This window comes from Carettochelys insculpta, chromosome 7, assembly GCF_033958435.1.
Source record: "Carettochelys insculpta isolate YL-2023 chromosome 7, ASM3395843v1, whole genome shotgun sequence".
Taxonomy (NCBI): domain Eukaryota; kingdom Metazoa; phylum Chordata; order Testudines; family Carettochelyidae; genus Carettochelys; species Carettochelys insculpta.
In genome coordinates this window covers 21,340,785-21,354,292 of record NC_134143.1, presented here as the reverse complement: position 1 = coordinate 21,354,292, position 13,508 = coordinate 21,340,785, and the positions used below count along the sequence as shown (strand labels likewise).

At 47.0% G+C, this 13,508-nt stretch overlaps 1 protein-coding gene across 2 annotated transcripts in view; it reads left to right on the top strand.

Annotated features, from left to right (window-relative positions):
• The window catches only part of SHLD2 (shieldin complex subunit 2), a 57,917-nt gene that overhangs the window by 36,591 nt on the left and 7,818 nt on the right, over positions 1-13,508 (top strand). For both annotated transcript variants that reach the window (XM_075000098.1, XM_075000099.1), the window contains exons 7-8: positions 10,503-10,709; positions 11,556-11,790. In XM_075000098.1, the coding sequence (XP_074856199.1) occupies positions 10,503-10,709; positions 11,556-11,790 (442 nt within the window). The remainder of the gene's footprint in view (positions 1-10,502; positions 10,710-11,555; positions 11,791-13,508) is intronic.

Genomic DNA, 13,508 nt, shown 5'->3' with positions numbered 1-13,508 from the left:
CACCCAATGAATAGTGAAATGGGCTTGAAGGATCTGCCCCAAAGCCTGTGGAAGCTTGAGGAAAATGTCTCATTAACTTTAATGGATTTAGACTCTTCTGTGCTTGTTGAGCCAATTTCAGGCTGCTTTTTTAATTCCTATTTTTGAAGTAGTTTTTTCTAACCATAAGGTGATTTAAATTTATTTTTAACACAAAAGTTGCTTTCTAGAAATGGCTTTTGGGGTGGCATTTGAAATGATTGCCTGTAGAAGTGTTTGTTGGGGTTCGCCCTCTCCAGTTCAGGAGAAGGCCACAACACCTCACTACAGTCAGGCTTTGGGCAGTCCCTGTTCAGAGCAAAACGCAGTTTCTGAGCTTGGTTCCCTTCAGCAGGGTCAGAGCAAACAGCCAGTACACAAGCCAGCCCCTGGTTCAGGGCAGAACAGTAATTAATATACAGCTCAGGCTCCTCTTAGCAGGTCTGAACAGACAAATAGCACAGAGGCCCACCCTGGTTTAGAGTAGGGCAGCAGTCAACGCAGGCCTCACCTTCTTTCAGCAATGCTGAGCCAACCCAGCAGTCAGGTGTAGGTCTGGGGAGGGAGAAGACTGCAACCCCAGGATGGATGGCAGGGAAGACTCAGGCCCACCCACTCCACTGTGCCCCAGCCCAGGCCCCTAACAGCAGCTGTCACTAGCTGCTAGTCAGTGGGGACTGTGACCCCAGCACTCTGCCATTGGCTCGGGCCGTGCTGCAGCCGCACTAGGGTCAGCTGCCCCTGGGTACTTCCCATCTCCCACTCTGTAGGTACCTGGTTCCAGGCTCTGTCGTCAGGAGCTTGGGCGCTTCAGTGTCCTCAGGGTAGTGGGCAAGTGGCAGGTTGGGAGGCTCCTCCTGGGGTCTGGCTGGAGCTGCTCACTGGCAGGTACAGCCAGTATTTGGGTCCAGCTCAGTCCTTGGGCTTCTCTTTGCAGGAGCCAGGCAGCAGGCATTTGACCCTTCTAGCATATGACCCTTCTCTCAGTGACCTCAGAGCTCCGCCTCTTCTATTTGCTGACCTGCATGTTAGTCTCTTGGGGGCAGGGCAAGGGTGCTCTGGCTCCGCCCACCCAGGCTTGTGGAAGGTCTCGTCTCCTTCTGAGGCATTCGCCTCTTCACCTCGCTCCTCTGCCATGTAATTTAATTTCTTTTCAATCATGTTAAGGATCCACCTGATAATTTTCAAGACAGTTTAAAATACAATTCTGCGTAATTGTGAAACCTGCACCAACATGCTGTGGCCCAGTGTACATACTGACGTGACAGGAAATTCTTCAGCTCAATCCAGAAGGGCAAAAAGGCAAACAATAAGTGGCTGCTTGAGTCAGAGGAACTGTCTTTAGCATCACTTCTAGGCAGTATATTTTTTCTGATGCCTGGTCTCCACTATAGTTAAGTTGTCATAAGGGAGCTTATATTGACCTAATTCTGCCGGTGTCTACATTACAGCCTTCCTTCTGCCTACTATACCAACATCGTAACTCTGTCTTCATGAAAGCCTGTTTAATATAATCCAAACTGACAAAAATTTTGATTATGTTCATATGGGGGCGGAACTTTCGCCACATGTAAGACAATAAGTATGTAAATGTAAAAACTTTATACATGTGAATACACATACATAAAAATAACACATTTCGACATTTTTAATGAGCTGGATGAGCCTGAAACCCAGCAACCAATTGTGCTCCACTCCCCTTTAGGACATTTCACACCCCCTACTTTGCTTGCCCCTGCCCTGACTAAGAAAGTGACGTTTCCTAGTTACCCATTGACTTTGTTACTTGACCTTGTTTCATCCTACAGCTAGGAGCCTTCCCAGCCTATTGCTTTAATGATAGTGGATTCGCCACTTACTCTTTATGTGGCTGAGTTTTGTAACTTCATTTTGCCCTAATTTTCCTGCCAGCAAAATGAGATAATACCTTCTTCAAAAGCAAAATCAGCAAATTAACCCCATCCTTGTCTATCTTAAGCTAACGTGTATTTACCCTCATACGCTTTGAATGGTATTACATCCAAAAAGATATGCTACGTAGCCTGCACATTGTAAATAGTATGTGATGATTGTGATAAAAAATGGGCAATATTAATTGGCATTCCTAACATTTTAGCATGACTTTATAACCTTGAGATCCTTTAATATCATATGTTTAATATAATTGCCTTTACTTAATTTTTTTTTTTTAAAACGCCATCTGTGGAATCATACTGGTCTCCCACATGAATCATCATCAAGGTCGGGACTTTCAGATCCACTTCAGCTTACAGTGTAATGAATTACACCAGCAACACACCTTTTAATCCTGGTGTTCATAGCTAATTGCTAGACAGCAAAGAATGTTGAGATTCAGGAGCAATGCATTCAGATTCAAAATTTGTAGGGGAGTACGTTCTAGTAGTGATAATAGACAGTTTTGCTCCTTTCTCCCAGCCTTCCTATTCCCCTTCTGCTCCTATTCCACCTCAGCCCAACTCCTTCCTCTCCACTTTTCACCCTGTCTATCCCATCACTGTCTCCTGTCTGTGTTACCCACTTCTCCAGCTTTTTAGTTCCTGTTTTCCTCTTTTAGGTACCTGAAAATAGGGTCTTTCAATAGAAAGTGTCAGGTAACCTTAACTGTAGGTGGCATTACAGGAACCACCTGTAATATAATTGTAATCCCCACATTAGCACATTTTCTCCTGTCTCCAAAACTAGGTGTGTCTCATCTAAGAAAACAAAAGTAAATAACTGAAGTTTTCAGCAGCACATTTTCTAAAATTGGAATGATACAGTGAGGTTTGTAGGCCCAGCTAATTTGGAGATCTGATAAGTTTGAAAAAATTTAGGAAAAGTCAGTGAGTTGTTAAAGAAGTAAGAAGACTTTAAAGCTCCATTTGTGCCCTTTCTCCAGACTTCCCTTGCATGAGTTATGTGAAATTTCGCATGGCTTGGTTTCTTTTGAGAAGTTTAGTTTAGGTGCTGAAAATTGAGTTTACTGTAACCCTCAAATGTGAGCTTCAACCTCATTTGTGGAGTGGCACTGCTCCATAAGACAGTTAATATTTTAGGAGCTGTGTTCTTCACTCAGTGGCATGAAGTTTACCCAGAGAATAGAGGAGCAGATTTAAACCCCATTTGAATGAAATACCCACAGAAACAATAGTTGCACCACTGTTTTAAATTTGGGTTGAAAACCAGTGTAATATTTAGAGTGTAGTGAACTCCATATTCTTCTTCGAGTGTCCCCGTGGGTGCTCCACATTAGGTGTTGGGCTCGCCCGGCGCCGCAGATCGGATCTTCCAAGCAGTTTCTGCCGGACCATGCATGCGCCGGTGCGCACCGCTCCCTTGCGCGCTCCTGGCCACGTGCGCGATCCGGTCCCCGCCAGTTCCTCTTAACTGCCGTCGGCTGCAGACGGAATCCGACTAGGCTACGGCCAAGTTAGCGTATTCAATGGTTTTTAGCTGTTTTCTTTAAAGTTTTCAAGTTCTTAGTCTATTGTTAAGTTAGCCAGTTGTTATTGTCAAAAAAAAACAAAAACAAAAAAAACAAGAAACAGCAAGCGGGACGGAATTCAGTCCAGTCCTAGTAACAAGCGGAGCACCGGAGGCCAGGAGCCTAGGGCCATTAGCCCTCCTGCCGCGGCAGGCTATCTGAAAGGGGGAAAACAGCACAGAGAAGGTGATAAGTACCCCATTAACAACTAAAAGACTCACCAACAATGTCCTCCTCAGGATTCAAGAAATGTGAGTCTTGCCGAGAGGCAATGCCAGCGTCTGATGGGCACAGTCACTGTATAAGGTGCCTTGGGGAGTCCCATGTCACGCAGAAATGCTCCTTCTGTGCAAAATTAACAGCCAGAGCAAGGAAGGACAGGGAGATGCGGCTTAAAATGCTGCTATTTGACAAGGCCTTCCAGCCAGACGTGCCGGAGCGGCCGCAGCAGAAGGGACCCTCCGGGGCCCAAAAAAGGAAAGCTGCCTCCCTCACCCCATCAGCGCAAAAACGGAGGAAAGTCTCCCCAACCCGATCCCTGCCAGCAGCAACAGCGAGCGGGACAGGAGGAGCGCACAGCCCCCAGACGCAGCAACAGCTGATCAGCGGCGGCACGGAGAGCCACGTGGAGGCGGCTCAGCCTCCAATGATCAAACAGCCGCCCCGCACCGCAGGCAGGGCAGCGGCTAAACAAGCGCCGGTACCAGTGGCACCGCAGGCAGCGGCCCCGACCCCCGGGGAACCGGTGGTGCAGAGCACGCAGGCACGCAGCCTGCAGGCACCGGAGGACACCGCCCGCGCAGCACCGCCCAAGAGTGTGCCGAGCGTGGCGCGGACGGGGCCGAGATCCCCTGCACGTCAGGGGGCGGAGCCACCCCCTCAAGGGAGGGGGAAGGCTGCACAGAAAACAAGGCACCGCAGCCCCTCTCCAGACAGGGCTGCAGAGTTGCTTTCTCTCAGCCCTCCGCTCATGCTGCGGACTCCAACTAGAAGGCAGGGGTCCCCCCTAGCCTACCCGGAGCCCCCGTCTCCATTTTTACAACCAGCCTCGCCCTGGCTGGGACCACCCTCACCCTTCTTGGGGTTTGAGCCGCTGGAGTACTATCACAAATCGCTCTCTCCAGTGTCCCATGTCTCTCGATGATCTCGCTCCCCCAGACGCAGGGGGTATGCACCAAGGGAGTGGTCCAGGTCACCTTCCCAAGAACAGTGCCCATGCTGCCATGGTCATCCCTATCACGCGGGGCATAGACACCACCGGCATTCTACCAGGGAAAGATCCCCACAGACGGTCCCGTATCCCCGAGGGCAATCGCGAACGGGGACAGAGACTCAAGTATCTCAGGGGGAACTGGTTATGGAACCCCAAGATTTTCCCTCGCAAGCTTCCAGCGAGCAGATGTACCATCGCCAACAGGAACTGGAAGGGTCCAGAGAGGCGTATCCTAGTGGTTCCTCGCTCTCCTCCCTGGACGAGGCTACGGCCCTGGGGGACGTCCATCCTCCGGACGATCTCAAACAGTTTCAAGAGTTGTTTAAAAGGGTGGCCTTCACGCAAGGCATCCAGACAGCAGAGGTGCAAGAGAAACACCATAAGCTCTTCAAAAATCTGAGACCTCCGGCCTCCTCCAAAATAGCAATACTGCTTGACGAAGCAATCTTGGAGTCCGCCACTACGATATGGCAGACCCCTGCGACTATTCCGCCTGTCCACAAGAGAGCGGACAAGAAATACTTCGTGCCGGCAAAGGGCATGGAGTTCCTGTTCAGCCACCCTCAACCAAATTCCTTGGTGGTAGAGTTGTCACAACAAAGATCAAAGACATCTCAATTCAAGACAGGGGGAACAGACAAAGATGCCAAGAAGCTAGAGCTGTTCGGCAGAAAGGTCTACTCCTCCTCCACACTACTGTTGTGAATGGCAAATTACGCAGCGCATCTAGCAAACCACAATTTCGACAACTACACTAGGTTAACCTCCCTCATGGACTCGCTTCCAGAGGACAAGAAACCGGTGCTCAAGGCCATCGTGCAAGAAGGCTACGCAGCCTCGAGGACGGGAGTTCAGATCACCCTGGATGTTGCGGACACAGCAGCATACTCCACAGCTATGGCAGTGGTGATGCGAAGGGAGTCCTGGCTCCAGACTTCGGGTATACCGAGGGATCTGCAGGCAAAGATCATCGATCTTCCCTTCGACACGCAGAAGCTGTTTGCTGAATCAACTGACCCGGTCCTTCATTCCAGTAAAGATTCAAGGGCCACAAGTTTGACACACAGATCCAGGGCTGCGCCATCACTACCATCACATAAGGTCATCCGAAGCTGTTATTCCACCATCGCCTCCAACCATTCTACGACCAGTGGCAAAGGATCACCACAAACAAATGGGTGCTGGAGATCATAGCCACGGGGTACGCCATCCCCTTCCAGTCGCTCCCACCACCACGACCTCCACCCAGGCCCCACCTCCAGGAGGCCTCCCACGTAGCGAGGCTCAAGCAGGAGGTAGACCATCTCATGCTCATAGGGGCAGTGGAAAGAGTGCCGGAGCAACTCCAAGGGAAAGGGTTCTACTCGAGGTACTTCCTCACAGAGCAAAAGACAGGAGTCTGGAGGCCCATCTTAGATCTTCGAGGCCTCAACTGGTACCTGCACAAGCAACGCTTTCGGATGATCACAATCGCCTCCATCCTTCCGGCACTGGACGATGGAGATTGGTTTGCAGCCCTCGACTTACAAGACGCGTATTTTCACATAACTATCCATCCGGCTCACCGACGATTCCTCCGGTTCATGGTAGGCAAAGAACATTTTCAATACAAGGTCCTACCGTTTGGTCTCTCCTCAGCCCCCAGAGTCTTCACCAAGACCTTGGCAGTGGTGTCAGCCTACCTGCACAGACAGCGGGTATTTATATTCCCGTATCTGGACGATTGCCTACTCAAAGGGGCCTTGAAGGAAGAGGTACTACGCATGATACACGTCACAGCAGGCATGTTCTCTTCGCTCGGCCTGGTTATCAATTTGGCAAAATCAAAGATAGACCCCACACAGGACATAGAGTTCATAGGGGCACACACAAATTCTATTACAGCGAGAGTGTATCTACCAGAGACACGCTTTCGGGCCATCAGCTCCCTCGTGCAAGTCATCACCTTCAGCCCTACGGTGCCGGTTCTGACGTGCTTACAGCTGCTGGGCCACATGGCAGCAGCGACGTTCGTAGTACAGAACACCAGGTTACACATGTGCAGCATGCAGCACTGGCTGGCGAGCATATACAAACCGGCAGCACACACCGTTCACAGGGTGGTGTCGCCCACAACAGAGGTGCGCAAATCCCTGCAATGGTGGGTAAACCCCAAGAACATGCTAACAGGGGTACCCTTCCACCAACCACAAATATCAGTTTTTCTTACTACAGATGCCTCCCACATAGGGTGGGGAGCACACATGGGCGAAGAGGTGACGCAAGGACTGTGGTCCTCCACGGAACAGTCACTGCACATAAATATACTGGAGCTCAGAGCAGTATTCAACGCCTGCAGACACTTTCAAGACCATATACAAGGCAAAGTAGTCGGGATCAGTACAGACAATACCTCCACCATGTTTTATATAAATCGGCAAAGAGGAGCTCGGTCCTGTGCCTTATGTGCGGAAGCAGTCCGGTTGTGGAACTGGTGCATCGCCAACAATATAACCTTGAAAGCCTCGTACTTAGCAGGTGCTCACAATGTGAAGGCAGACCAGCTGAGCAGGCATTTCGCACTCACGCACAAGTGGCAGATCCGTCCCGATCTGCTACGACCGATTTTTCGCGCATGGGGCTTTCCCCAGATAGACCTGTTTGCCACTCAACACAACAAGAAGTGCCCACGATTCTGCTCCAGGGCGGGACTGGGATGGGGGTCCCTGGGGGATGCATTCGTGATCTCCTGGAGGGGCCCCCTGCTTTATGCTTTTCCTCCCACAGTGCTGATCCACAAAGCCTTGCAGAAAGCCAGGAGGGAAGGAGCCCAAATGATCCTGATAGTCCCAACGTGGGATCAACAGCAATGGTTCCCCCTACTCCTGCGCATGTCGGACCGTCCACCGATGCCCCTTCTGGTGGCCCTGGATCTGCTCACACAAGCCCAGGGGTCCATAGTGCATCCACACCCCCAAGGCCTGCGACTACAAGCGTGGTTAATCCATGGCTCAGCTCCCTAGAGAGCACATGTACAGAGGAAGTGCAGCAAGTCCTAGAAAATAGCAGTAGGACTTCCACCAGGAAGACCTACAAGCAGAAATGGACTCGCTTCACGGCATGGTGTTCTACCAAACAGCTAGCCCTCCTTTCGGTGCCTATATCTGTAATATTAGAGTATTTACTGGACCTCAAGAGAGGAGGACTCTCACTATCCTCGTTAAAGGTCCACCTTGCCGCCATTTCGGCGTTCAGACACGAAGAGGAAGGGCACACGGTGTTCGCCCATCCCATGGTTACCAGGTTCCTCAAAGGGTTGGTAAACCTATACCCCCCTCGGAAACCGCTTCCACCTTCGTGGAACTTGGACCTGGTGCTTAATGCGCTAACGGGACCACCGTTCGAGCCTTTAGCCACGGTTTCCCTCCGCCTCCTTACGATAAAGACGACCTTCCTTCTTGCAATCACGTCAGCTTGCAGGGTGAGCGAGCTTGCGGCAGTTATGGCAACGCTACCCTGCACTGTTTTTTCCAAGGAGGCGGTGACTCTACGGCTGCATCCAGCCTTTGTTCCTAAGGTTTCTTCAGAGTTTCATATTAACGAACCTATTGTTTTACCCTTGTTTTATCCAAAGCCTCATAACTCTAACGAAGAGGCGCACCGACACCTCCTGGACGTGAGGAGGGCGCTGGCCTTCTATATAGACAGGACCAAGCCCATCCAGAAAACGGATAGACTGCTGGTCTCTCTCGCTCCCAAATCGAGAGGAGAAGGTCTCTCTTCGCAGAGAATCTCGAAGCACATCATATCCTGCATAAAAATGTGCTACGAACTCAAGAGGACTCCTTTACTGGCCCCGCCCAGGGCTCACTCCACTAGGGCGGTGGTGGCATCAACAGCCTTTTTCAAGGGCGTTGCGCTAAAGGACATTTGCAGAGCGGCGACCTGGTCATCCTATGACACCTTCGCCAAGCACTACGCCCTTCACAGGGTATTCCAAGAGGATACCCAGCTCTCGACAGCGGTCCTCTCGGGGACAAGCTGTACATGATCCGATTACCCACCTCCTATCTTGGATTACTGCTGGGTAGTCACCTAATGTGGAGCACCCACGGGGACATTCGAAGAAGAAAGAAAGGTTACTCACCGTAGTAATGGTGGTTCTTCGAGACGTGTCCCCGTGGGTGCTCCACTTACCCGCCCATCCTCCCCACTTCGGATCTCTGTTTAGTGTTTTGCAGGAGCATCCGAGGCGGTTGGTCAAGGAACTGGCGGGGACCGGATCGCGCACGTGGCCGGGAGCGTGCAAGGGAGCGGCGCGCACTGGCGCATGCGCGGTCCGGCAGAAACTGCTTGGAAGATCCGATCTGCAGCGCCAGGCGAGCCCGACACCTAATGTGGAGCACCCACGGGGACACATCTCGAAGAACCACCGTTACTACGGTGAGTAACCTTTCTTTTCATGTTTGCAATGGAGTTTCATGTGATTGTTTCAAGGATATGTACAGGCATATGGTTTCATGACCCCGAAGCAGGCAGCATAGTATTTTTGTAATGAATGCCTTCATCATTTGTTACGTGTGATCTGTAATTGTACAAATCAGTAAAATAAAGAGTCCTGAACAGAGTGTCGTGTTTTGGGAAGATGGACAATAGCAAAATGTTTCAATGTTTGGACAATTGCAAAATAACTTTAGATATCCACTATAATTTTCCTACTAATAGAATTTCCATTTTCAAATTCCAGGATTCAATGCCACAATCGCATGCCAATAAACTTATTCTGCCCAACATTTGGATTTAGTAATATATGCTGACAGTTAAACTGGTAATAAACCGGTCTCCTCCCCCACCCTCACTGTCCCAGCCATTGATTTTTTTTCGAGACTGTTCTGTTTTCCCAGCAGAAATGAAACTTCTGTCAATAAGAGTTCATGCACAAAGAGAAAGTGGAATAGCTTTGAAGATACCCAGACTGCAGAGGAGAGTTTAACTTAGTATTTTAAGTCATCTTTCTCCTAATTAAACCTTTCAACCTTTAGCACATTTTCCCCTTTGTTTTCCCAAGCCCATATGGAACCTTTTTATAATAAACAAATAATGAAAAATGTTCAATAATCCTATGGGTAACTGCAAAGGAATAGTAATATTCATAATGCAAAGTGTTCTGAAAAGGAATTTTACAATAAATTATTACAATACTATTTCACTGCATTAATTCAGAATGTTTTATAGTCCAGTAATTGTCAAACACAAGCAGTCAGTATTCATTAGCCAGCAGTCCGTGTCCAATTGCTTTAAAAATGAGATTTTTTTAAAAAATGGTAAATGTGGGGTTAATTTCACCTTCTGCATTGGCTTCCTGATTACACTTAGATCAAGTTTTTCTGTGTAACCATGAAGACTAAAAAGCTTTAATTTTTAATGAAACCTCAGTGTCTCATAGTAACAGAGAGGTAGCCATGTTAGTCTGTATCATTTTAAAGGCTAACAAATGATGATCTGGTGAAGTGGGTCTGTCCCACAAAAGCTCATCACCGAATAAATCATTTTGTTAGTCTTTAAAGTGCTACATTTCTGCTGTTTTATTTTGTCTGAGAGTTTGATGGGATCAATTTGATCCAGAAACTGGGCTTTTAAGAAAAATGCTCAGACACCACTGAGCACATCATTCTGTTTTATTAAGGACTCTTGTTTGTTTTGTTTTTCTTTGTTTTGTTTCTTGTTGCAGATTTCTGCTAGTGTTTACTATAGCATGGAAATTAATTCAATTTCTTTGGCTTTACTTGTTCTTTCTTGATTTTTCAGATCACATATGGGAATTTAAATATCTACTTGCCCAACGTAGTTCTATTTCAGGTGGCATTGAATTGCACACAACTCCGTGGTCATCCTGTGAATGTCTGTTTGATGATGATAAAAGGGCAATTGAATTTATAGAGAAGTATCAAAAAAGTGAAAAACCCCTCATAAAAACAACAAATCTGTCAGCCCACCTGAAGGAAAAATGTTCAGGTGAGATTACAAGTCCTGTGGCACCTTAAAGACTAACAGAATTATTTAGACATAAGCTTTCGTGGGTAGAAACCGCTTCGTCAGATACATGGAGTGGAAACCACTGAAGTTGGGATACCAGCCCGATTCAGTCAGGATGGATGTGACTCACTCCCAGCAGTTAATGGGAGTCGTTCTAAATCCTTATTCAGTCCTAATTAGATCGAGTTAAACTTGCAAATGAATTGCAGCTCTGCTGTTTCTCTTTGTAGCCTCCTCTTCCTCATGGGCTCCACTGAGTCTCAGGCATTGTATCCATGTGATGTATATAGAATTACAATTCCAGGTGGAACAAAGCCAAAACAAATTCTCCTCCTCCTATTGTTCCCCTCCATCCTTTGAAGTTACGAACTTTTGGTGTATGGTAGCATCCTCATTGTCTGTTTTTGTACTTGACAAAAAAAAGTCTTATGTTTCCAGGTGTATTTACCAAGACACCCTTATATATGGAAAATGTTTTAATGATCTCTGGTACTGTTATAATCAGAGAACATCTGAGCTATTATGATGCATCGCCTACCTTATCTATAAGTCTAACAATTACGTTTTGCATTGACACCTGTCTCCGAAATATCTAAGCACATAGCTTAGTGCTTTCCGGTTTATTTTTCTTTATCATAATGATTTCATCACTGAGGAAACGGTTCTTTGTAAAGGAGGTCAATTTGCAGTTCCAAAATATTAAAGTAAGTCCCTAGCTATCGTTATGCTAATTATATATAGTGTTTTGTTACTGCTTTCTATGCTAATATTATAAAAATACTAATATAGCACAAAATTTCATCTACTACTCGTTTGTTTTTATAGAAGTGATTCAACTGAAAGCCCATGTCTTAGAGTTGAAGTTCACCATTGCTACTCCCAAGTACAAGCAACTCATCTTCGATGCTGACACTTCATTAGAGCACATTTTGGCTTCTCTTCCTATGATCGTTTATTCAGGTTGTGCAAAATGTGGGTTGGAACTACAGATAGATGAGAACAAGATCTATAAGCGGTGCCTTAGTTGCTTACCATTTAACAAAGTGAGAAAGTTCTACAGGTAAATTGAACAAGAGAACTAAGACCAGTAAAACAATGTTTGGTATTAGAAAGACTTAAAATGTACTGAATAGACCTAATGGATGTGCAGTAAAATGTACATGAAATTTATTAACATTGAATTGATCATGCTTTGATCATGTCATGCCTCAGCCTAGCTTTCAAATTTGGTGAAAGCAAAACCCCTAAAACTGGATATGCCATCTAATTGAAATTAAGGGGGATAAAAGGCAAAATACCTGCATTTTTGCAATTGATTGTATAGGTGAGCGCAAGCATAACAATGAACATTCGGTGGCAGTATGAGCTAAGATATACAAAAGCTTGGATTTATAACAGGTTAAAGCAAACGTAAACCTCAACACTTGATTTAACAGCATAGTTATGAAACACAAAGATAATTTTCAAAAGAATTATTTCAAGCATGTATACCTTGTTTGCAAAGTAGATTTAGCACAATGCACATATAGCACAGTTGAGTTCTGAGACAGTGAGCATAAAGGCTGTCATATAATTTAGTTTTACATGGAACTTCCTAAATTATCCTGACCTGCTTTATAAAGAGAAAGAACCGGGAGTGTGGTGACTGACTACAAGCAAATGAAGTAGGCTGTGTGATGTATTACTGAGAAATGACATTAACATAGGAGTCCCTTTTACCGAATAAGGGCTACGTCTACACGAGCCCCAAACTTCGAAATGGCCATGCAAATGGCCATTTCGAAGTTTACTAATGAAGCGCTGAAATGCATATTCAGCACTTCATTAGCATGCGGGCGGCCGCAGCACCTCAAAATTGACACGCCTCGCCACCGCGCAACTCATCCCGACGGGGCTCCTTTTCGAAAGGACCCCGCCTACTTCGAAGTCCCCTTATTCCCATGAGCTGATGGGAATAAGGGGACTTCGAAGTAGGCGGGGTCCTTTCGAAAAGGAGCCCCGTCAGGACAAGAAATGCAGCGGCGAGACGTGTAAATTTCGAAGTGCCGCGGCCACCCGCATGCTAATGAAGCTCTGAATATGCATTTCAGCACTTCATTAGTAAACTTCGAAATGGCCATTTGTGTGGCCATTTCGAAGTTTGGGCTTGTGTAGACACGGCTAAGGTGTTATTGGCCTGCTCTTTGGAATTATTCCTTACTCAAAAATATCAAGATTATTTTTTTTATTATAGGAGATTTTTAGTAGTTACTATTGTTTATCTTCTGAGATGTGACAGTGTACTTAGTCCTGTATTAACTCATCATAAATGACAACATACAACCACAATTAGTCATAGACAATACATTGTGAACATACATGGGTACAGTCTTACATATTACAGTGAGATACTCAAGTGGAGAACAGATATTGCACACCACTGCATATGGCAAAAGGGGGCCAGAGACTCTAGCCAGTCTCCACATGGCCTAGTGTAGGTGCAGGGAAGCAGCCAATAAGGTTGGCCTCAGGGAGCAACCAATCAGAGTCCAGCAGAGACCTATAAAAGGAGTTACAGAATAGAGCAGTAGTCAGTTGCTGCCTGGAGGTGAAGGAGAGGACTGCGTACCTGGATGACTGAAAGAGCAACAGGACTCTGGACAGCTCAGGGCAGTCAGGGGATGGGGGCTCTAAGAAGGAACTCCGACTGCTGGGCTTGAGTAAGAACTGAGGCCATGGAGAGCCACAAAAAGACACTTTCTCCAGGGAAGAAGTGTGGGGGGTACAGTCCTCATACTA